This window comes from Anser anser (assembly GCF_964211835.1).
Source record: "Anser anser genome assembly, chromosome: 25".
NCBI classification, from domain to species: domain Eukaryota; kingdom Metazoa; phylum Chordata; class Aves; order Anseriformes; family Anatidae; genus Anser; species Anser anser.
The window spans coordinates 3,264,411-3,288,131 of NC_139746.1; the positions used below are offsets into that span (position 1 = coordinate 3,264,411).

The window sequence follows — 23,721 nt, forward strand, 5'->3', positions numbered from 1 at the left end:
AGAGAAGGGGGTCCGGGAAAGGGGAAGGCTTTGGGTCTTTTTCTAACTTGGCACCTGCCCAGAATGAGGCCTGCTTTATTTCTCTGTAGCTCAGCTTTCATAGGGGTAGTTTCATTAATTTAATGCTCTTAAGAACATCAGCTGGGAGCTGTCAGTGTCCTGTAACATGGTGAAACATTTTTTCCTGGCTGGCTGTTGGAGGAACGAGTCAATTCTCCCTGGTCCAGGCGACATCCTTCGGCTCACAGACCTTCTGGCTCGAGACAGGCTTTTGTGTCTTCCCTCTGCAGCTCCTTTTCCGTTCAGCTCTTCCTTGGCCCGCTCCATGGCTCTTCTTTCTCTTCTCTCTTCCGCTGTCTGCCTGCCCGCCTGCATGCTCTCAGCCCGACGAAACCCGCTCCCTGCTCTCTGTCTGTCTTGTCTCTCGCTGGGCGGTTTCACACCACGATGGCATCTTGTCTCTGCAACAGCAAAGCCTCCCTCATCCTCCGGCAGCCTGCTGGTGCATTCGGTGCCCTTCCCCTCCTCGCTCAGCTGGCAAGCATGTGCCTGCATGCCGCAGCCCTCCCTGCATTGCCCACCTCTCCGCACAACACCCACCACCTCCCTGTCAGGGTGGCTCCTCCCGAGCATCATAACCAAAGTAAAATCCATTAAACTAAAGGTAAAGTATATTTTTCTTCTTGAAGTAGCTGGGTTTTAACTCTTCAAGTACCAGAGACGTAGATTGCAAAAATAACAGAATCTGATGGTTGGAGGAAGCTGTTCTGCCCTTTCTAACTAGCCACGACCTTCCCAGGGCTCCTTGGCAACTCTCCTGCTAAGAAATTTCGGAGCGCAAAGCACATGTCAAGGGACAGGGGTGGCAGGGTGGGTGCTGTGAGGCTGCATGTGCAGGTGTAAAGGAACCACGAGGATTTCTTAACCCTCTGTTCCTTCCTAAGAAAGGATGTTTCCCCTACCCATTAGCTCTGCTCCCCTTCCCCCTTCCTCACAGTGTGTGAAGTGAAAAAAATCTTACACAAAGTCTATGGTACCTAAAGGGTTAAAAAACATTGTATTGTACAAGGTCAGTAAGGGTCATTCTTGTGGCTTGGACAGTCAACTTTAAAGCATGTAAAAGATGCAGTTCAGGTGAGTACTGGCTGGTCTCAAGCAGATTCACAAATACAGTCCACCCTGTCGCTGCAGGCTCACGCACACGTGCGTGGATCTGCACACACTCGTGTACATCCTGGAGCCCGTGGGAGGGTGGGGAAGGGTTCCCAAAGAGCTGCCTGCATGATAAAAGCAGAAACCAGCAGACAGAGATGACGAGCTGCCTCCGGGGGCTCCCGCCCGTGCTGTGGCTCCCTTTCCAGCAAAGGAGTTTGGTGCAGAGGTGAACTCACAGCCTCCGCTTTGGGCTGCGGCGCTTTCCGTCCTGCATACAGCTCCCACCTTGTCGATTCCGCCCCCACGCACGCATGCACGTGGCCAGGGTCACGCAGGTTGGGCTGGATTGTGAAGGAAACTCACAGTGCCATGAACTCCCCAGATGCGTCTCCAGTATGGCCAGCCAGCACTTGGTGGCTGTTTTCATCCAGGTGCTGTAGTCGATGAGAGTGATGGGGAGGGGGTCCAGGTGGGATCTGGGCCTTCACCCCCATCACCCACCCACCCTGCCTTTTTGACCAGAGAAAGTGCAAACGACCCCAAATGGAGGCCTCACTCCAGGGCCTCTCTGTAGGTCCCTGTGCTGGAGCGTAGAGGGTGAGTGAGCAAGCGAGCGTGACCACGCGCAGCAGCTGCCAGTGCAAACAGTGAACCCAAGTGCCAGCTGGAGCTCCGGCTCTGCTTACTGGGGCTTTCATAATGAGTTTCAGGATGGAAAGGGTAGGTCGGGTCAGACCCTCTCTGCAGTGGGTTTCTCAGCCGTGTGGCTTTGGCTGGACAGCTAAGCAGGAAAGGTAGCTTTTAATACACCAGCCCCTGGCGGGGGAGAAAAAAAAGGAGCAAACCTTTTTGCAAAATACTGCGAAAAAAAAAGGAGTGTCATGGCAGGCGCTGGAAGAGGGTTGAGGCTTTTTCCTCCATGCCCTAAAAGAGACTTGAGTTGCTTCAGGGGTGTGAGAAGGAGCAGCGTGCCTCCGTTCTGGAGATGTCGGTACTGCATCAATCACAGCAGAGGGAGAGAGCTGCAGGTGTAAGGCAAAACAGCAGTGGGAATCTGCCACCCTGCTCTCTGCCCTCTGTACGGGTAGCTTAGCAAAAGAGAATGGATTAGAGCCCAGAATTACCATTCCTGTGATACCTAGGGTTTTGCTGGCAGGGGAGAATAACTCAGCCAGGGGAGTCAGCAGTGGGGCAGGGCGGCCCCTTAAAAGCCAGCCATGTGCAGAAACCCACCAGGAGCTTGGTCTGGCCTCGTAGCTCAGTTTCTCTTGTTCTCTCGTAAGAAAGTCTTATAAGTTAGCAGTTGAAGCGTGGAAGGTAGGTAAACAGACTGGGAATGTTCTGGAAGGAGTCACTTTTTATATCAGTATTATTTTATTATTATGATTTCCTTTCTGATTTTTTTTGTTGTTGTTTTAAATTACTGGTTTGATTTATGTTTTATTTTCAAGTTTGTTGCTTTTGATTTGGTTTGTTTGACATATTTTGTATTATTTTGCGTGGCTAGCCATCGCGGGCTGATTGTCACCCTCTGTAGTGATACATGGAAGGGTTTTGTTCTCTCAATTTAAATACAGCCCAATAATAATAATTAAGCATGAAAGTAGGAGAACAACACCCAAATTGTCCTACTGGACAAAGTGCTCAGCACTGCAGTGGAAGGAACTGTCTCTACCCGTTCTGCAAACCCTCTTATTTCTATTTAATGGAGGTGTATGCGAAGCATGCAGCTTTCACTGCACTGCAAATTGGGAAAAGTGTGACTTGATTTAGCTGAGTCCTCAAGGCAAGTTTGGCCTAAACATCTGTTTGTGACTCAGGGATAGGAGTAGGACATTTGAAAAAAAAATCATTTCTCAGTAAAAGAGCTTTGTGTTGATTAAAAAGCACCAGAAAAAATAGAAATGGTGCAGCATTTATCTATTCCCTTGCTTCTATCATATGATGCTTTGGGGGCTTCTAAGGACACCCCAGTTTCTGGCAGTATCTGCAGAGAGTTAAAAGCTGGTTTTTTTGCAGTTTTACTCTTGTTGGATGCGATTGGATTTGCAGATTTGCCTTGAAAATGTATCCCTCTGTGTGCTTACCTGGGCTGATTGATAATACTTAGTTTTTGAGAGAAGTCTGGTTTAAGATTTCCCAAAATTTCCCAGGTTACAGCTGGGGTGCAGAAGTGGCAGGTTTTCTGTCCAGACTTCACCGAGACCCCAGACCCGTGGCACCTCCTGCCTTCCCAAGGACCTGACTTTCTTGCAGTTCTCCTGGTGCTACAGGCACAGCCATGAGCCAGTACCTGGTGTGTGACAGAGCTGGTGTCTGCGTCCGGCTTCCTACTGAGCAGATCTCGCTGAAATTATGTCGTGCAGCTCAGTAAACACTGACGTGAACAGAAGTGGTGGTTTAAACCTTCCCCATCTCCTGAAAATCGGTCCTCAGACAGTTGTTTGCTGATACCCTGAGAACGTGCAGCTGTGTAGGGCCAGATTTCCAAAGGTGTCCTGGGATTTTCATAAAACACCCTGAAGTTGTTTGGACAGAGTGAAACAGGAGTCAGGCTCGCTACCACTTCTGAATATCCCACTGGGTACCCAAATACCTTGACAAACCTCCTGCCTCACTCCTTTGCAAGACTTTTTACTAAAACTATTCCTATCTAAATACTTTCCCTCATCCAGCATCGTGGGCTCTTTGCTTGGCGATATCCTGGACGTCACCACTATGTTTTTTCACCTCCTTCAGTCTGTGGACAACTAATAACTTACAGCTGGGTATACAGACTCTTAAATTTAAGCCTCCTGGCAAAAGATTTGCTTTTCTTACTTACTTTTCGCAGATCCCTTCACGGAAATTTGAGATCCCAGAGACTGCACTTTGGAAACAAGTGCTTTACCAGCCAGGGCAGGATTTGCCAGACCGCTGTAAAACAGGGAACTAAAGGGAAGGGTCTTTTATAGGGTAAAGCTGGGGGCTAAGCTTTGTGGCACACACGCTTACGAGCAGCAGCAGGACCCCTCTTGGCTAGCCCGCTTACTGTTTTAGTCCTTTGCTTTATTACATTTCAGTTTTGATGCCCCATTTCATTTCTGTTGGCTTTTTTTTCTTTTCATTTAAAAAAAAAAAAAAAAGACAACAACAAAAAGCTCTCTTCTTTTTTAATTTTATCTTCCTGAACCAAATTTTTGTACGTTTTGTTTTAGATTTTTTTGTTATCATTTTCTTTTTTTTTTTCTTTTATCTTTCCCATCTTTTGTTTTCTCCCCCTTCTTCCCTCTCCCTCCTGAATTTTCCCCCCTCGTAGAACCGTCTGCCCCCCCTCAAGACGTAAAATGCGTCAGCACCAGATCCACCGCCATTCTGGTAAGTTGGCGGCCGCCTCCGGCCGAAAGCCAAAATGGCGTCCTGGCTGGATACAGCGTCTACTATCGAGCGCTGGACTCTGAGGACACGGAGCTTAAGGAGGTGAATGATATCCCCCCAACCACCAGTCAGATCCTACTGGAGTCCCTGGAGAAGTGGACAGAGTATCGCATCACTGTCGTGGCTCATACGGAGGTGGGGCCGGGCCCGGAGAGCTCGCCAGTTATCGTCCGGACGGATGAAGATGGTAATTGCACTTCTTCTGATTTTGTCCTGGGTCCGGTGGTGAATACGTGTCCCTGCGGACGCTGGGGGAGGACGTGTCGAGTCCCTTCTCATGGCCGATCTGGGGTGCGAGGGCAAGGCCTGAATGAGGCCTCAGCACAGCCTCCCGCCGGGAGGGATCCGAGGTGTGGAGCACCATTTGCTGCCATCTCTCAAAGACCCTCTGAGAATTGGGGTCTGTAGGGTCTTCCTTCCCCGCTTTAGGGCTGGTTTTTCTTATTTCTCGGGGATTTAATTTCAAGGTCGTGAGCCCTGTCTGCACGCTTTTCCTGAAAAGATTCTCTTACTGACCAAAGACACAGCTGAGGCAGCAAGGAACTGAAATCAGAGAAGAGGAGGAGATTGCTTGCCAGAAATTATTTTAAAGTATTAAAAGACTTCTTCCCACACATTCCTTGTTACTAGCTCCTCTTTAAGTCAAAGTTTCGGTTAGTGGTGGAAAGGAAGAATCTGATCGTTTATTTCAAAAAACGTTTAATGACAGTTTACATCCCAGTTCAGTGATCCAGCTTGGAGACTTGTGCTTGGTGCGCAGACACGAATGGGGATGGGCCTTGAACTTTCCTGGTATTTCTACAGTAAAATAAAACCAGGAAAACTGTGAATGTACGCAGGGAGGGAGAACAGAATACTGTGAGGGTGAGGTGGGACCCTCAAATAATATGTCAAATAAATAACAGAAGTCAAATCCAAACTCCAGCTTTCTTCTTCCATCCCAAAGAAAAAAGACTGAAAAAAAAATCAAACAGGTTTATCCCCCATGTGGGTCTCGTTTTCCTTACCACCTGCCCACATCCAAATGGATAGATACCTTACTCAGAGAAATTAGGGTTTTCTTGCAGATGAAGCTCTCGAGCACTGTCCTTTTCTATTATCATTTCCAAAAATTCACCCCATATTCCATCCAAGACATCTCTTGTTTCTTGTCCTGAGATTAGGCAGCTGCTCTAACCACCAACCTGCCCTGTTTGAGAGAACAAGGAGCTCCAAGAGCAAGTCCCCTTCCCCATTCTCTCTACCCTAACGTCCCACAGGCATGGTCAGAGCTTTTCTGACTCGTTAGAAATTGGCTTTGCCCTCAGAATGTGATCTGGAATGACATGGCTTCTCCCATCCAAGTAAACTGGAAAAAAAGGAGCCTGTCAAAGAATAACTAGACTGGGAGATGGACCTGTTCACATGCATCCAGATCTCTGAGCCACACAGATTAGATCCCCCTAAACTGCTTCCCTATTTCGTTGAATAAAGGCCAGTGGCAGATGGTGGGGTATCCAGTTTGCAGGTTAAGTCTCCCCCTCCTTTCAGAGCTGTAGATTCAGTGTGCGTATGCCCCAGAATTGAAGCGACAGGCCCCAGACAGAAATCTCCAAGTGACTCTTGTCCTTTTATTTCCTTCCTCGCAGTGCCCAGCGCACCACCTCGGAAAGTGGAGGTGGAGGTCCTGAACTCAACTGCAATCCAAGTGTTCTGGCGCTCTCCAGTCCAGAACCGCCAGCATGGCCAGATCCGCGGCTACCAGGTCCACTATGTGCGCATGGAGAACGGAGAGGCCAGGGGGCTGCCCCAGATCAAGGACATCATGCTGGCTGACGCCCAGGTAAGGATTCACGTCCTGCTGCAGTTTGTTTCTCTCTCATGGAAGCTTTGAGGGGGTGGGTGCTCCAGCTGCCTTGTCTCATCCCAAGTAACATATCGCTGGAGAAAGTAGATGAGCATCTCTGTGATAAAGATATATGTTATCTTCCTGCAGTTCATTTGCAGTCCCAGACAATAGCTATTGTGGAAGAGTATGAACTGCTCTCCCAGCTCTGAACTAAATGCCATCCATCCTCCTCTGTCTGGGAAATCTTTTAAGACAGACAAAGGCCACAGTGGAATCTACTAATTTCTCCCACTCTACTTCTTCCTTCATGCTGGCCTGGTAACTTCTGACTTTGTGTGGCTGCTTGCTCAGGGACTTCTTCCTCATGCTGTGTCTCTGTCTTTCCCTTCTTTCCCCTCTTGTATTCTCATGTGCAAAACCTCTCTTGTTCTCTGCCCAGTGGGAAACAGATGACACTGCTGAATACGTAAGTAAAAAAAAGAAAAAATCCTTCCATCCTGGTTCTGTCCCTTCCCTTCTCCCACTTGCTGTTGTGGTGTGATATTTTCCTTTTCCTTTTTATTTTTTTAGTTTTATTTTCAGTGCCAGTGTGCCTGTTTTAAAGCCTGATGTTGGTGTTCCCATTCACTGTCCCCACCCTGTTTGCTTTGCTCTGCAGCCCTGTGTGATTGTGTAGTTTGTCAGCGCGTGGCAGTCCTGCAGGGTTTTCCCCTCAGCTCTGAAGGAAAGAGTCTGCTCCTCCTCCACAGGGAAGCAGGCGGGACATTGAAATTGGGACTACCTTGAACACCTGCTTAAAGATGGGCTGGTCTGCAACTACCTTGCCTTGTGTCTGAAAAAGTCAGGTTGTAAAGCATTGGGTATTTAAAGCCTCCTAAATTCCAAGGTATCAGGGTACGAACAAATGCTTTGTGCCCTGAAAGGGCCAAGATTCTTAGATATTTGTTCTGTTCAAAGCCCTGGAATCACTGTTGGCCCTTTTACCTTTCAAGTAGACCTTAAAATCAGCTTGGCTGTTTGGCATTTGATACTTCTGTTAAAATGCTAAATGGTTTCAGTGATCTTACAGCTACAAAGCAGTAGGAGAAAGCATTTCCTTCTTGGAATAGCAGGGTCCCAAGGTAATACATCGTTAAAATGAATATATGCACGTCTCCTGGAGATTGCCAAGTGCCCTACAAAAGTGAGCAGCCTCTGTTTTACAGAAAGATAAACTGAGTCACATGAAAGGCAAAGTCGCGTGCCTAAAATGTTAATAAAAGTCAGTGGCATGTGTGAAAGCAGGACAGCTTTTTGACTTCCAGAAAGCAGACCTGTCTCTCCAGCTAATGGCTTCCAAACTTACTGATCAAAGTCCTGCTGGTTTGAAATACTGCTCTTCCACCGTTGCTCAGCTCTGGGGGCAATACAAATACTTTAAGGACCAGCAAATTTTTTCCCAAGTGCTGCCCTGCGATTTAATATTTAAAGCACCGAGGGACAGTGGAGGGAAGGGGAAGGCCATAAAACATGCACAAAATTTACATCTCCCCCCTTTCAGAGCCTTGGCGAAAACCCTGCTGCATATGCCCCCATCCTGTTTGATTTAGCACGGGTGTTCCTGTTACAACCCAGCCCTTTGAAGGGCCGAATACTTCTTGGGGAAGGGCTATTCTGGAGGCCAGCCTTCTAACAAAAGCTCGTGGGAGCCAGGTGTGGTGAAGCTGATAGAGGAAGGAGGGTGCTGGGGATTTAGCAGAGAGCTTTAACGTGCAAGCAAAAAATGTCGTCTTGCACTTTGCGTTAAAGCAATCCCTTTAATATTATTGAAGGCATTAAAAAATATCCCTGAGGAGAGAAGGGAGGGGGGTGATGGAGAAAAAAATGTAATCTCCTTGAAACCGCTGAGACCTCCACTGAGACGGCATAGCGAAGGGGAACACTTTGAAGAGTGCAGCAGCGTTTTGATGGCTGAGGCAGTTTGTGTTGAGATAGGGAATGTGTGAGAGGTAGATCTGGAAGAGAATACATTGAGCCAGGGCCTGCAGAGACACGCTGTGTTTACAGAGGGGCTGCCTGCAGCTGGAGCGTGCGTGCTGCTCGCCAAAGGAATGTGGCTCTCATCCTCCTGCCAGTTGCCACATCTGCCTCGTTGCCGCAGAGCGTCTCATGGTTTCAGATTCAGTGAATGTTCCTGCATGCTAGAAAAGACCTGAGACTCCTGCAAGGAGAGATCTACCTGTGTGTGCGTACATAATTATTTACACCGTTTTCCTTTGGAATCTCGCAAACAGGAAATGATCATTGCTGGGCTCCAGCCTGAGACTGCGTATTCCATTACCGTAGCCGCCTACACCATGAAGGGAGATGGTGCTCGCAGCAAACCCAAAGTGGTCACCACTAAGGGTGCAGGTAAGAGCCTTTTCTTGACCTGTTAGGATTCACCAGTTTCCTAACGCCCTGAAGCCAAGAAGCTCCTTTCATCCCACTCTCCTCACAAAGAGGACAGACTTGCAACAAACAACATGCTGCCCCTGAAGAAAAAAGTATTTCTAATAAGGCAGAAAACCCTTCATTCCTGGCAGGTAGCCTTCACTAAATGAAATAATTTTCTCTCCAGTGCTGCAGAAAGCCCCATACATACAGAAATGCAACAGAGGACAAATTCAGTGCTTGTAATCTTATGTACTGTAAATTCCAGAAGTACCAGAAGTAAGAGAATCTTTGCCCAGTCTGACCTGTATGGTGACACTGAGAGACCCCGGCTTTGATGGCTGCACACAGAGGTACCTTGGGGAACAGAAGACCCAGAGGCCTGCTGTCATGGTGTTAACTTGAAAAGAGCTGAAAAGCAGCAAGGAGGCAGTGAAGGCTTATACTCCCCAGTCTTCTTTTCTTTTAGTATCATGTCTGAACGTAAGTCCCCTCTTTGCCTAGGAGTAGGGATCAGTAGGGAAAAAAAGGACTGACAGGATTGACCTTTTCTTGCAAGAATTTCTGCAACCTGGGCTCACTCTGCACATGCCATCTAGACTCATCCCTCCCTTTGCCCTATTCTTCATGGCAGTGTCTGTCAGCCTCAGTGCAGAGGACACGATGTCAGGCTAGGATGTCTGGGCCAGAAGAAGGAAATGACAAAGGGCAACAAGGTATTCCTTGTTCCTCCACACAGTTGTGCTGCAGGCAGAAAACAGAGGTCTGTGTTCCACCTGTCCTCTCAGCATCTGTGCTCCCGTGGTTAGTGCTCTCACAGCTGGACCTTTGCTGTGCAGTAGGGGAAAGGTTTTGTGCCATAGAGTGAGACTGCTGTGCCCACACCTGGATTTGACCCTCCTTCAGCCCGTTTGTTGTTGGCCTGTGGTTATCTTCTCTCACCCCATCACACTCTTGGTCATGCTGCCAGATGATGGCTTTCTCCCCTTGTCATTTCTTTTCGTTGTCTAGTCCCGTCCCATCCCTGGCTGATGATTATTCGTTTTCTTAGTTTTGGGGCAGTCATCTTCACCCTTCCTGTAGCAGCTGCATAACTGACATCATCTCTTGTTCCTGGGAGAAGGTTGTTCTCTGCCTCTGCCTTTGGTCAGAGCGATGCAATTAACCTGGAAACCTCTGTTCAGGCTCTGGAGGTAGCACAGACACTCAGCTCAGTGCACAGGACAGAGAGGGCTCAGGAGCACTGGCCTGAAATACACAACGCTGGAGCAGCAGCTGCCCTCCATGCCCTTGTCTTTTTCTCTGTCCCAACTCACATCTTCATCCCATTATATGTTCTCATCTTCAGAGAAGTGAATGAGAATTCAGCCCTCCTCTCCCCTCTTGTGTTTCTTGCTTAGTTAAGAGATGGCACATAAGAGAACAAGATTGTTTTCCAGGACACAGATGTTAGAGCAGGGTACATTTAGGTGACAGCATCCAAACTCCTGCCTTCACACCCTGTAGTGTCAGTGTGCTGTCAGAAGCCTTTTCCTTCATTCACTCTCTTCTCCATCCCCCTCTGGCTTTGCCCATGTTTCTTCTCACTCTCTGTTCTCTCCTCTTGTTTCCTTCTTTTCCTGAGGCTCTCTACCTTCTTCATTTTTCTCTCCTCGAGCCTTTCTCTCTCTGCCCTCCCTCCCTCATTCCCTTGTCACTCTCTTGTCAACCTCCCTCATCTCTCCCCATTAGGATTTGCAGTGCAGGTGATCACTCACAGAGGGATGTTTTCTCCAGCACAGCGGCTATTACCCAAAACTCAATTTCCCCCAACTTGAAATAGCTATTTAAAAAAAAAGAAAGAAAAAACTTTCAAATGGCTCTGTAACGTTCTTATCTTCTGTGCAGTGTTGAGTCAATATACCTTCTGAGAAGAGAGATTTCTTTCTTTATCATTCAGGGCTAGGGGCTGAATTTAAATACAGTAATACATCCAATTTTCTCCTTTACTGTCCAAACCAATTGCAAAATAAAACATTTCCCCCTGCTTTCTTCTCACCTTTCTCCAAAGAATATTTGTTGTGCAAATGTAATATTTTCAAGCTCAGCTGATTATAGTAACGTTTGTGATAAAACCCAAAATGTAAAGGTAACGGCATTGTTTTTCTCTGTAATGTGTTTCTTCGGCGTTTCCGAGGGAGGCTCTCCCGGAACTGTTCCCTAGGCATTCTTTGGCAGTTCGCAATGAATAAAGCATTTGTTTCAGAGACAACCCCTCATCCCTGTGGTCAGATGTCAGTCGCTACACCGGGCGGAGTGGTTTCCCCAGTCTGACTTTGCCAAGATCCCTGACACGCAGCATCCTTCCCTGCCGGCTCCCTCCTGCTCCCTTTGGTAGCTGCACTCCAGCTTTCAGCCTGCCAGCCTGCAGTCAGACTCGTGCTCGCTCCTAAACTCCATTCTCTTTCCTTTTCCTGTTCAACCAGAAGAAACACCAAGGCTCAGAGAAGGAAATTAGATCCCTAATAGTGGAGTGAATGTAAATGACGCGTGAGCTGCTGGAATTAATGCTCTGCTTTCTCCAGCTTCAGAAACCTCTGGGCCTACGCGTGTCATTTAACTGTGGCTGTGGGCTTGCTCTGCAGTCAGGCTGTGCCAAGGCTCATTAGACAGAGGCACTGCTGAGTTCCTGCAATATTCCCCGAACATGGAGGAACTAACTGACAGGATGAGGAGGGAGCTAGCTGAAAAGATACCAACACTCGGATGTCCTTTCCCTTCCCGCAGAGGAGAGAAAGTGCATAGTGCAAGCAGCAACTCTTCCTGCCCTCTGCCTTGCACAGATTTTGGGCTCTTGTTCCGACTCTTTGTGTGCTTCCTTCTTTCTGTACCCAACTGGGTGATCAGATGCCTGCCAGACTTGCTTCATCTGGCCTTGTGCCTGCTGCTCAGGACCTGAGGCTGCCCAGACTTCCTTTCCCATCCTTCATTACTTCACCCGCAGCTGCTCTGGCCTTCCCAGCCCGAGCCAATCTGTTCCAGTCTCTTTCTGCATGAGTTGTGCTGTGTGAGGGAGAGAGAGAGGGAGCGGGAGGACAGGAGTCTGGGGAACTCCTGCATTAATTCTTCCCTGCCCTGCAAAGCAATCTGCTCGGGTGTTTAGGGCAGGGGGCTGGGATTCAGGACTCCTGAGTTTGTTCTTCCCAGCTGTGGTGAAGTATTTGGTCCAGTGATAAGAGAGAAGCAGTGCTCACCTTTCCTTCCTGAGGAAAGGGAGCAAAAATAAATCCAGAAATAAGTAAGAGCGTCACAGGTAACACACTGGCAGTGCATCTCATCTCCTAAACTTGACAGAGACCATCTACCTGTAGTGGGTGGGTAGCAGCAGCCAGGTTTGCAGGGTGAGACAGCGAAGCACACAGAGTCAAGGCGAAGCCTTGCCACTGATTCGAGGAACCTGTGCTGTAGCTCAAGGGTCTCTGAATCTCCTCACCAGCCACCATGTCCCACATTTGACTGAAAGTGTCTCTGTTCTCTCCCAGTCCCAGGGAAACCCATCCTGTCTGTGCACCAGACAGAGGAGAATACTCTTCTGGTGAAATGGGAGCCTCCGTTGGATGCTGAAGGCCAGGTGATGGGCTACCGGCTCCAGTTTGGCCGCAAGGATGTCGACCCCCTGGCTACCTTGGAGTTCACAGCCCTGGAGGATAAGTACACTGCTCCCAGCATCCACAAGGGCGCCACGTATGTTTTCAAGCTGGCCGTGAAAAGCCGGGCTGGCTTTGGGGAGGAAGCTGTGCAGGAACTCACCACCCCTGAAGACATCCCCAAGGGTTACCCCCAAATCCTCGAGGCGAGCAACATCACTTCCATGTCGGTCCAGTTTGGCTGGCTCCCCCCCGTGCTGGCCGAGAGGAACGGAGCCATCGTCAAATACACCGTGGCCTACCGGGAAGCCGGTTCTCCCGGCAACCCCCTGGAAAAAGACCTGCCCCCCTCCCCAGAGAACTCGTACACCCTCAACGGCCTCAAACCCAACACCGCCTATGATGTTAAAATCCGTGCTCACACCAGTAAAGGCCCCGGGCCATACAGCCCGACTGTCCAGTATCGGACGTTCCAGCTGGATCAAGGTAGGACTTACCGGTTTCTCCTCCCTCTCTCTCCTTGTAACCGGGGCTGGTGCCAGGAGGCAGAGAGTTGGAGAGGTCAAGCCAGGCTCAGCCAGGCTCGTGAGTAAATGCAAAGCACTCTGGTTTCACACTCAGTCCCTCCGCTCCTCTCTGCCTTGTGCCAGGTAAGTCCCTTTTACCGCTTTCTTCTAAGTTAAGTCCGGACACCCTTCTTTCACTGGCACCTGAAGTGGGGTGCCAGTCACTATACAGGTGGGAAGAGCATTTTCTTCAGCTTTTGCAAACAGCCAAAAGAAAACAAGAAAAATCAGAAAGCCTCAAATGTGACCTGGGATGGGTTTCCTCACCTGAGCATGCTCAGAAAGCCAGCACCTCGTTCCTGCAGCAGCCACCCAGACCCGTAGTGTGCACTGAGCACGGGCAGGGTGAGGGCAAGGCTAAGCACCCTCCCTCACCCTTCCCCAGGGTTAGACAAGGGGACAGGGAGCACCGGGAGATGGACCTTGACAAAACTCAAGCAAAGTGTGGAGGAGGGAGCAAGCCCTTCCATTCCTGCAGCAGCAGCCAGACCCAAACTGGCAGACCCTTTTGCCAGTGCCTGACGTTGTCTTCCTTCTCTTTCTTACTATTCCTTCCCTCTGCTGCCTTTTCTTCTCCTCTGTCCCCTTCCTCCTCACTTTTCTCTCAGCAGTTTTACCCAAAAACTTCAAGGTGAAGATGGTGACAAAGACATCTGTCCTTTTGAGCTGGGAGTTTCCTGAGAATTACAACTCTCCCACCCCATACAAGGCAAGTGGAAGGGAGAAGTCAGAACTGTGTTCCTTCTCAATTTCCTGGGAGTCTTGTCTGTTGGTTTGAATAATAGATTATAAGAGCCACAAATTCTGGAGCCAGTTCTCAGATATGGGCAGATAATGGTTAATCATTAGATCAAGGAGGTGCGCTCCTTGAAATCAGGCCTCTTGGCTTGCACTCCTGCCTCTATTACCAAACCACTACCTCCCTGGGCAAGTTACCACAATTTTCCCATTTCCAGATCCAAATTTCTCTTCTCAGAGAAGCTTTAAGGCCTTGTCCTGTGTCTGCCTTATGCCTGGGTACACTGCAGCACAGAAACTCACCTAGCTCCTATTCCTCTGTTTGCACCAGCTCTGGCAGAGCTGCGTGGAGCACAGCCCAGCCAAGCACCTTTATGTTCCCTGCAAACCAAAGCAAAGAGGAGAAAGGAGAAAGGCAAGAAGCAGTATCCTTCTTGCTCATGGTACATCTTTGCTGCCTCTTCACCTCCCACAGATCCAGTATAACGGGCTGAATGTCGATGTGGACGGCCGCACCACCAAGAAACTCATCACCAACCTGAAGCCCCGGACGTTCTACAACTTTGTTCTCATGAACCGGGGCAATAGCATGGGCGGCCTGCAGCAGAACGTGGCTGCCTGGACTGCTGCTGACATGTTATCCAGGAAGCCAGAGGTGACCCACAAGCCCGATGCTGATGGAAACGTGGTGGTGATTCTCCCAGATGTAAAGAGCTCCGTGCCTGTCCAGTAGGTTTCTGATAAAGTACAGACTTGGTCTGCTCACTTCATGGTGCGGGGTGTCAGAGTTCATAGCACAAACCAGCAAGGACAGTGGCAGAGAGTGTGTTCCCTGCGTTTTCAGCCTTGCTGAGTCCTGTCTTTGGAAGCCACTTCCCAGGGTTAACGGGTTGCCACAGGAATCCAAAGGGAGGCATTTTACATGGGGCTGTCACTGAATCCAAAAGCAGCAACAACAACTGTGCAAAATTACAAATAAGGGGCTTGCTGGGTTGGTCAGTGGGGCTGTGTGGGCAAACCTAGCCTCCCACCATCAGTGTGTGCAATCTCTTCTTCTGTGGCTGATAGAAGGAGATTCAGTCCTCCTATTTCTTCGGATTATTCCCAACTCTTAGGGCTTACTACATTGTGGTGGTGCCTCTAAGGAAGTCCCGTGGAGGACAGTTCCTGAACCCCTTGGGCAGCCCTGAGGAGATGGACCTGGAGGAGGTGAGTGTGGGTGAGACTGAAGCCAGGTGTAGGGAGAGAGCAAACAGCTGTAGTGGACGTTATGGTGACCTGAGATCCTGGGAAGGGTGGGTTTGGGGCATGTTAACCCTGTTCTGAGTAGCTAACGTTTCAGTGGCATAGTTTGGCTCTCCCTCCTCCCTGTTCCCCTGAAGGAGCTGAAGGCGTCAGGGCTCTCACGCTGTTCCTTTGCTTCCACCAGCTCGTTCAGGACATTGCCAGGCTCCGACGCCGAAGCCTGCGTCACTCTCGTCAGCTGGACTTCCCCAAGCCCTACATCGCTGCCCGTTTTCGCTCCCTCCCTTCCCACTTCATCCTGGGGGACATGAAGCACTACGACAACTTCGAGAACAGAGCCCTGGAACCAGGGCAGAAATACGTAATCTTCATCCTGGCGGTGCTCCAGGAACCCGAGGCAGTGAGTGCCGCCTGCTTTCCCCTGCCCTCCTCAGATGCTCGCGACCCTGCTGTCCCCATTATCGACCAGAGACAGCAGCTGCAGGGGCAACTCTCTTGTGAGCTGCCAGCAGGTCTTGTGCCCTCCTGGCATTCTCTGTAACTCTCTTCCACCAGATGCCAGGGCTCGAGGGTTGTTTTTTTCTCTGCAAAGGCCTGCCAGTCCAGCTGCAGAGCTTTTTGCGTGCGGCTATCAGAGCTGTTTGTGCTTGTGTCTGCGTACAGCAAATGTGCTTTTCTGTGCAGACAACAACACAAGCAGCTGGCGCGCTGCTTCTGCGTTTTGCCCGTCTGCTTAGGCAGGGCTTGCTACATTTGTGGCTCCAGCTTTGAGTTCAGAATGGGGGATCCTGAGCTCAGGAGTACACTCAAGTGCAGAGATCCCTTGGTCAAACCCCTTTACAGAGAGTAATTTCTTGTAAAGGCTGTCCCTGTATTCCTTAGGGCAGTGACCCCAGACGTCCTGCTTTGAGAGCAGCGTGTCACATGTCCTGGTTATTACTAAGTTCCCTGTCATGCAGAAAGGGGAGAGGGTTTTTTTTTCTGGAAAAGTAGATGTGCTCTCCGCTCATTTTACCACTTCAGTACCTCAGCTGATTTCAGTGATGTTGTGCTTGGCTTTATGAAAACAACTCTTTTAATATTTACCTGTCCTTCCTCGTGAACAATAGGAAGCAGTCTAATTCTTTGTTGTTTTTAAATCCCCCTATGGAATAGGGGGATTGCAATAGCAGGGGGCTATTTGAAATTAAGGGTTTTCAGAGTGTTTTTTTTCCAAATAAATATTTAGTTGTGTGTTTGATATTAAAGGATTAGGCTGACACGCCTGTGAATGGGTTTCTCAATCGGATTACTGCAGCTTGTGGTAATTTCTTCTTTAGAACAAGGTACTGCACACTCACTCACGACAGCCTGGAATCACTGCAGCTCCCTCCTATGTAGCAGAATTTCAGTCTTACTAAGAGCTGGTAGAGTTTCAAATACCCCGAGCCCAAATCTCCTGTTCTCGTCCTGTCCCACTTTACACTTGTACCAGGGCTTACCAGTTCTCCTTGGTGCACTTCATTTTCTGCAGTCTCTGTGGAAAAGGGGGATGCATCATTCCTAGGAATGCTAGAAGATTGTAGCATTCATGAGAACGAGTGAGCAATGCTTGTTAGTTAGGACTCTGGTGGGTTTGAATGTGATTTTCTCAAGAGCACAGTTCATTGCAGAGAGAGCAGAGGTGACATTCTCTTTTTTAATGTTTAATTGTAAGGGATTTTTTTAAGTCACCAGACCAGACTGTTTCTAAGCACTATTTTTTGGTTCAATCCCTTCCCTCTTCCTCTGTAATCCCATCTGACTGACAAAATCCAGATGGTGACACGAGAACTTGACAGAAGTGTTTGTGTGATTGTGGAAACGGAGAGGTCTTTGGGATGTGCTGGAACAGAGGCACAGTCAACTTTTTTTTAAAATCCCCTTCCTGGCTATAAGATTAGGTGAGCCACAGGCATGAGCCAGCCTAAAACATCATGTGAATATTGTCTTTTAATGGTCTGTCTTGTCTGAAGTGTTGGAGGAGGAAAAGACCTGTCACAGGGACACAGACACCTGTTTTTCCTGTAGGTTGCAGAGGTTATTTTCTCTGTTATCACTTAGGCTGTGCGTCAGAGAGCCCACATCCTCTATAGCAATTTCTCTTCCGTAATGTTTAGCCACTGTTTTCAGCCCCCATTCCCTCTCTGAACTCTGTTCCACAATCTTCCGTGTCTTTCAGACCTTTGCTGCCAGCCCTTTCTCCGACCCCATCCAGCTGGACAACCCCGATCCGCAGCCAATCATCGATGGAGAGGAAGGGCTCATCTGGGTCATCGGGCCCGTCCTGGCCGTGGTGTTCATCATCTGCATCGTCATTGCCATTCTGCTCTACAAAAAGTAAGAGATGATTCTTGCCCAGATCTGTGACGATTCTCAATGTCTCCAGGAATAACCCCTAAAGGGAGTTTTCTCTTCAGTCCTGAAGTTGTCAGCTGGGGGGCAAATCCTCCCACCAGCACCAGAGAGGAGTCCTGAGGCAGAAATGCTGAAATTGAAGGTTCTGGCTGGAACAGGAAAGATTAATAGTGGGTTGTCAGGACCTGCTGCTTCAGAGTCTACCCCATGGAACTCTCAGTAAAGCAGAGCTTGTCTAAGCGTTGTGGCATATGTGCAATGAGTTTGTCAGGTCACTTGCCCGTCTCCCCCAAAAGAATTGGTCAGAGCTGCAGCCCTGGGCTGCCCTTCGGGTGCTGTGAGGGCACAGTGGGGGCGATGCAGAGAAGCACCTTTGTGCTGTGGATTGGCTGAGACCTCTGCTGTTGTCAGGCTGCTTTTCAGCTGGTACTGGGAGATGAGCAGCAGCTGGGGGGTGTAGTGTGAGTCTGCAGGAGAGAAGAGTGAGCAGCCCCTGGAAATGTCTCCTTTTTCCTTGGATTTCTGAGCAGCTCGTGGTGCATGGTTGGGGACAGGGGCACACACAGGTCACACTGTGCAGCAGAAGAGGACAGGAAAGGAAGCAGATGCTGAGTAAGATGGATCAAGAAAAGGGGAAGGACGGCAGCTCTGGCCAGTGCAAGGGTGCCCTTAGCTGGGACATTGGTATGGAGAGAGTTCAATTAACCCCACGTCATCTTTCATCTGCACAGGTGTGTTTGCTTATGCACCCCAGCATGTGTGAAGCTGCTGGACACACACAAGTGCTCAGGGGAGCAGGGACTCAGGTGCTCCTTTTTGGTGCTCATTAGCACTGATCTAACTGGGGAATCATGACTAGTTCTACCTTCCAACTGTGTTACTAGGGTTAGAGCTGAGCAAATGTTTCTCCCCTCTCCTGCGATTCCTTTCTAATCTGAACATTTGTCTTGTCTTCTCTCCACTTACTGCTTTCCTGGACAGCAAGCCAGACAGGTAAGAGCTCCAGATTTGCCATTTACTAAGGTTCTTTCTTTAATGGGCTGGCTGTGTGTTTGACAGTATTTATCATCTCTGGTGGTGGGGCTGTATCTGTACAGTTTCTACTGTTAGATCTTTCCTAAAGGACACCCTGTGTTAGACTAGCACAGGGCCATATTTGAATTGGGACAGAAAAAGCAAAGAAATCCCATCTTCCTCCTGCTTGTCCGTTCCTAAATATAATGGCCCTTTCTCGAGCTGAGCAGCACTGACAGTAAGCGGCTCATAAAATGTTGAGTTAATGGAGCAGAGAAACACCCATTTGTGTTGCAGTCAGAGGTGAAAGTGGGTTTTCTCCATGTCTGACTGCTCCATACAGGCTGTCCCTGAGCTGCTGGCATGCTGGAAACAGAATCTCACCAGCTGAGCTGTCCTCGCCCCATTGCAAAAGCCATTCTTGCCCCATCAGCCAGGGACTTCTAACAGAGTTCGCTTCTAACTGCAGAGTGAGACTTATTTCAAACCATTTACAAGGCTGGGAGAGCTTTCACTGAAAGTAACTGATGGGTTTCGCCAATGAACTATTAACGGCAGTTTCAGAACTGCGGCAAAAATAAACTGCTCCCAAACTGCAGAGTGGTGTAATTCCAAAATGCTGCCCCATGCAGTGCTGGCAGGGCTCTTGCTACTACTTCTAGCTATTAATGACATTAAGAGACAGCTAACAATGTGCTGAATAACCTTCTCTCTGCCTAAGCAATTACCGTTATTGCTGCGGGCGTATTTCAGGAGGCATCGGTACAACCCAAGCAGGAGAGGTGAGGAGCTCTACAGCCATCTTGGTGGAAGGGCCAGGACAATGTTTACGAGCCTTGGGGTGTGGGTACACGTTCTCTGCCCACTGGAGAAGTTCTGCGTCCAGCAGCTTGTCACTGTTCCCTTGCCAGAGCTTATCACCTCCTCAGATCAGCACTGGGCTTTGCTTCCAAATTCTTTTCAAGGAGAAGGAGCCAGGTCAGCAAAGACTTTTAAAGTGCCTCAGCTAACCTAGCCCATTTTGAGCAAAATATATTATGAAGCACTCACATGTGCAGCTCAGCTGGCACGTTGGAGCAGGCTTCAGCTTCTGGCAAGGAGGTGAGAGAGATCGCAGCAGGCACAGCTGTGATCGGAGAAGATGTGTCTATGCTGGTTTTGAAACCAGATTTTAGGGTTCTGTAGATCAAAAAAGATTGAAAACCACTGCTCTGACTTCTCTGTCTGCAGCAAGGCACTGAGAACTCCAAACAAGCCAACAGAGAAATAGCAGTACTTTATGTCCAAGGTCACGACCAGGAGATTCTGTACTTTTCCAAATGATTATGTTGGCTCTAGTTCTTTCAGGCTGAAAGTGGCTTAGCCAGAATTGGAGCAGTTCTACTTGCAGAGCTCTGCAGAGTTCAGGGGAGGCTGTTGGGGGAGGCTGAGGTGTGAGTTCACGGTACCTCAGCTGCTCCTCGTTGCTTATCTGTATGCCTGCTGTGTGAAGGGGAAACTTCCAGACTTGGCTGAAAGCTGCTGGGCAGTTGTAAAATCCCATCAAATACTGCACTGACAAAACGTTCCAAACCTCATCCCTTTCCTGATGTGTTTTATGTAATTTACATCGTTGTTCAGGACATGGCTGTACCTGGCCCTGATTTATGTGGGAGCTATTCTCAGGCCTCAGTGTGGCCCTTGTAGCTGAAACTAAGAGGTCCGTAAGCTAAGAGGCTTTGTCTTTTTTTTATTTTTTTTTTTTAAAGCAAACGGAAAGATTCAGAGCCACGGACGAAATGCCTCCTGAACAACGCTGAGATCACCCCTCACCACCCGAAGGACCCTGTGGAAATGAGGCGCATCAACTTCCAGACTCCAGGTAACCAGCTGCAAACCAGCCTCCCTCACTGGGAAGGCAGGAGCGGAGCAATTGCCCTTTCCTCAGCCCCTTCCTGCCAGGCTGCTGCAGTGCCGCTGCCTTTGAGACCCAGCGCTGACCTGGGCTGCAGCCGAGGAACCTCCAGTCTTGTCTGTGCCAAGCAAGACTGCTGCAAGAAACCTTTGCTGGGAAACCACAAGGGCCTTGCAGGCTCCACCCAGCAATTGCGGGGCAGGAAGAAGGGCTTTTCTGGAAATCCAGCTAAATTGGTGCATTCTGGGCTAAGTACAAGGCTGCGAGTGCCGGGGCCGTGCCGAGCTTGCCCGACCAGCACTGCTGCCGCACAGCGCCGTGCCTCGTGCTGGGAGACCCCGGGGCGGTAGAGGTGAAGCATGGCAGGCTGCCCAGCACACACTGCTTCACCCACGTCTGTAACGGGTGCTTTCTGCGTACACCCCAAAACACTCCCGTTAGGATCCAGGCCTGCCGTGCGGGTTGTGAGGGCAGAGAAAGGCAGCTGGATGCTTCACGCAGACGAGATGGCGTCTCCTTGCGTAGTGTAGCTGCCGAGCTAGCGTGTCACTGCACCGAACTTCTGGCCAGAGAGGCCCACTGCACCCTCCCTTCTACACACGGGTGTCCCCACGTACGTGCATGTCTAAGCTGCCTGCATGGCACCTCTGCAAGCCACCGGTGACACAGCCCGGCCCGGGCATGTCCTCGGGCACACAGGTGGTGATGCTGAGCAGTGCCTGCGCTCTGGTACGCACCTCTGCTTCCCACTTCCTGGTGCTTGAGGATTTGGAAGGGAGTTTATTGTGCTTTTGGGAGCTGGCTGTTGTTTTCGGTTTGTTTGTTGTTTTTTATTTTTGCTGTTTTGTGCTTGTTAGTAATGTTTCTGCAGCTCCTGTTTCCCCTTCCCATCCCAGTCCTGTCCTTAGCGTTGTCTGAGTTTTCTTAGGGTGACACTGGCAAGTTGGTAGGTGCCCGGAGTGCAGGGATCTTTGGGGCAGTGCTGAACTGAGTGTTTCATATCAAAAAGCTAGGAACAACCCATTGGTGTGAGTCCAGGCTTAGGAAAGATTAAGTCTCAGCTAAGGGATGGAAGTTGGTTTAATCTGGCGTGCAGGGACTGAATGCAGAGCAGCTGAACTGCAGCTGGGTCCCGAAATCAGCTCTTACCCAGAGGTGCTCTTGCAGGAGAGGGGCACTGCTTGGAAAGCTCAAGAATCCTGCTGTCCCAGCTGTTTTGCCCTTTGTATAAGCAACTTCTTTTGAAGGTCCCCAGCTGCAGCTCAGCAGCAGTTTGCAAGTGTCCGGGCTCTGCGATACGTACTGGGTACAAACAAGAATTCCCTGGGGGAGCGTTCAGGTTGGCTGCTGGGTCTGAGACCCAGGAGAAGGAGCTGCACTCTGCCACGTGAAACCGATGCTGGGATAAAAGCAAAGGTACAAGACTGTGGCCGTCCGGGTTAGCCTGGATGCTAAGAAGTGGCTGGGTGTGCTGTTGTGTGTGTTTCCCTGAGTGTTCCTCCCTGTCCTCACAGGAGTGCGGAGCCAGCTCAGGACGAGGCCCTCCCTGGCTCCAGTTAATGAGATCAGTAGATGACTGAGCCTGTCTCGTGTTGACCGTGCTGTTTTGGTCATGCTGTACCTCTGAATTCTTGACCTAAGAGGCTTGTAGAAGGTAGCTAAGACCTGCAAGCATGCCAGTAAGACTCCGCTAGGCAAAGGTCTGCAGATCTCAAAAGACTGCCAGTTTTTGTCCCGTGTAGCTTTAAAAAGACGCTGCCAACTTTGCTCTGTAACGTTATCGAGCCAAAGCAAGCTGGCTGGTCTGCCGTGCTACCGGGTTTGTAAAGCAGGATGAGGTTTTAAGGGATTTGGGAGAGCTGGTCGCCTGCCTCCCGCACAACTTCGATAGGTGGCTGGAAATGGAAATGGGAACGGATGGGAATGCAGAACTGGAAGCGTGTCGGTGATTACGGGGAGATGGTGGTGCAGTTTGCAGGTGGGAGACCTGCAGAATAATTTGAATTGAGTCTGCAGTGCCTTAGGAATGGCCTGTGGGCTCTTCTCCAGGCAGGTGTCCCGGGGGCAGCACGCAGAGGGTCTCTGTCCTGTCCCCAGCAGCAAAACAAAAGGGGGGGGGGACACGGGAACAGGAGAGTGCATGAGCATCTCTACAACTTGGAGGGAACAGCACATCTTAGTGATCCTGTCCTTGCCTAATCAGCACAAAAAATAACTTTCTTTTCCTCTTTAGATTTATGTTTTTTGTTTTGTTTTTGTTTTTTTTATTAGCATGAAATTTTTTAAAAAGTGTATATTTTATTTATTTATTTTTTTACTGTTTTCTGCAGATTCTGGTCTGAGCAGCCCTCTCAGTGACCCTGAGTTTGACTTTGAAAGTTAGTTCCTGTGTGTTTTTGTTCCTGTTGGTTTCATTTTTCCCCCATAATTATTTTTCCCTCTTCTGTCGCTTTCCTTTCCGATTCTGTTTTGTTCCTGTTTTGTTTTTTGCCTTTTTTTTTTTTTGCTGAACTCTCTGTATCCCCGCAGTGTTTGCCCATCTCATCCCTTTTCTGTGCCATCTGTTTGTCTGAACTGTGCTTCCAGTTTTACAGTACCAAACAACAGGCCTCTTGCAAGACGAGGATAGGAGCAGGAGCACAAGAACAGAGCCCCCAGTAGCAGTGTGAGACACTGTCCCTCCTTCTGTGTCTCTTTTGCTTTGTCAGGAGGAAAACGGGGGTTTCAAGGCTTCTTTTTCTCCCCATTGTCGATGATGTTTCATTTCGGAAGCTTGGCTAAATGTCCCTCGTCCTTATTCACGGACAAAAAGCAATCTTTTGTGCACCAGTGTGTGAGCGTTGTGTGCGTGCGTGCCCGTGGTTTTGTGTTCGTCGCTTTGTAACATGGGGAAGGAGGAAACTGTGGATGCAGCTGACGACCTCCTCTCTCTTTGGAGAGAGCCACGCAGGCACCTTTTCATGTCTGCCGAGGACAAGAGCCATTTCCCATCTGTGGCAGGTGTCTGTTCCTTGGCACCGACTTGTTCCAGGCGCACAAAGACCAGAGGCCTCTCCATGGTCCTCCACACCCGTGGGTTTCACGCGGAGTGCCATCCAGCCGCGGTTATTTTGCAAGGATAAATGGGCTCCGGCCCATGGAACAGCTGTTAGGGTGACGTTTCTGGTGAGTTGGCTGGTGCACAGAGAATCAAGTCTTTTGTGAGAAGATTAGAGAGATTCAAGTGATTGAAATGGTAGATGAGACCGGCTCTAAAAGACTTCATCCCCATTAGAAGCCAAGATCCCAGCTTTGCTGGGCGGTGGTGTATTTTTTTGTTTTTTTTTATGCTGGGCAGGGAAGTAGATAGGAGATTTCAGCTGACAAATGCAAAGAACCACGGGTGCTGCTTGTGTTCAGAGACATGAGGGCTGGGGCAGTTTTCTGAATACTTTAATCCCAATACCGGTC

General features: G+C 49.4%; 1 protein-coding gene across 8 annotated transcripts in view; it reads left to right on the forward strand.

Annotated features, from left to right (window-relative positions):
* Positions 1–23,721, forward strand: part of PTPRS (protein tyrosine phosphatase receptor type S) — a 156,271-nt gene that overhangs the window by 114,010 nt on the left and 18,540 nt on the right. For 2 of the 8 annotated variants that reach the window (XM_083811372.1, XM_083811371.1), the window contains exons 11-22: positions 4,454–4,759; positions 6,201–6,394; positions 6,840–6,866; positions 8,674–8,791; positions 12,334–12,924; positions 13,616–13,713; positions 14,218–14,471; positions 14,858–14,951; positions 15,172–15,387; positions 17,188–17,345; positions 20,126–20,238; positions 22,602–22,649. In XM_083811372.1, coding sequence (XP_083667498.1) covers positions 4,454–4,759; positions 6,201–6,394; positions 6,840–6,866; positions 8,674–8,791; positions 12,334–12,924; positions 13,616–13,713; positions 14,218–14,471; positions 14,858–14,951; positions 15,172–15,387; positions 17,188–17,345; positions 20,126–20,238; positions 22,602–22,649 — 2,217 coding nt within the window. The remainder of the gene's footprint in view (positions 1–4,453; positions 4,760–6,200; positions 6,395–6,839; positions 6,867–8,673; positions 8,792–12,333; positions 12,925–13,615; positions 13,714–14,217; positions 14,472–14,857; positions 14,952–15,171; positions 15,388–17,187; positions 17,346–20,125; positions 20,239–22,601; positions 22,650–23,721) is intronic. The other 6 variants (XM_083811375.1, XM_083811373.1, XM_083811377.1 and 3 more) reach the window with 4 other exon arrangements.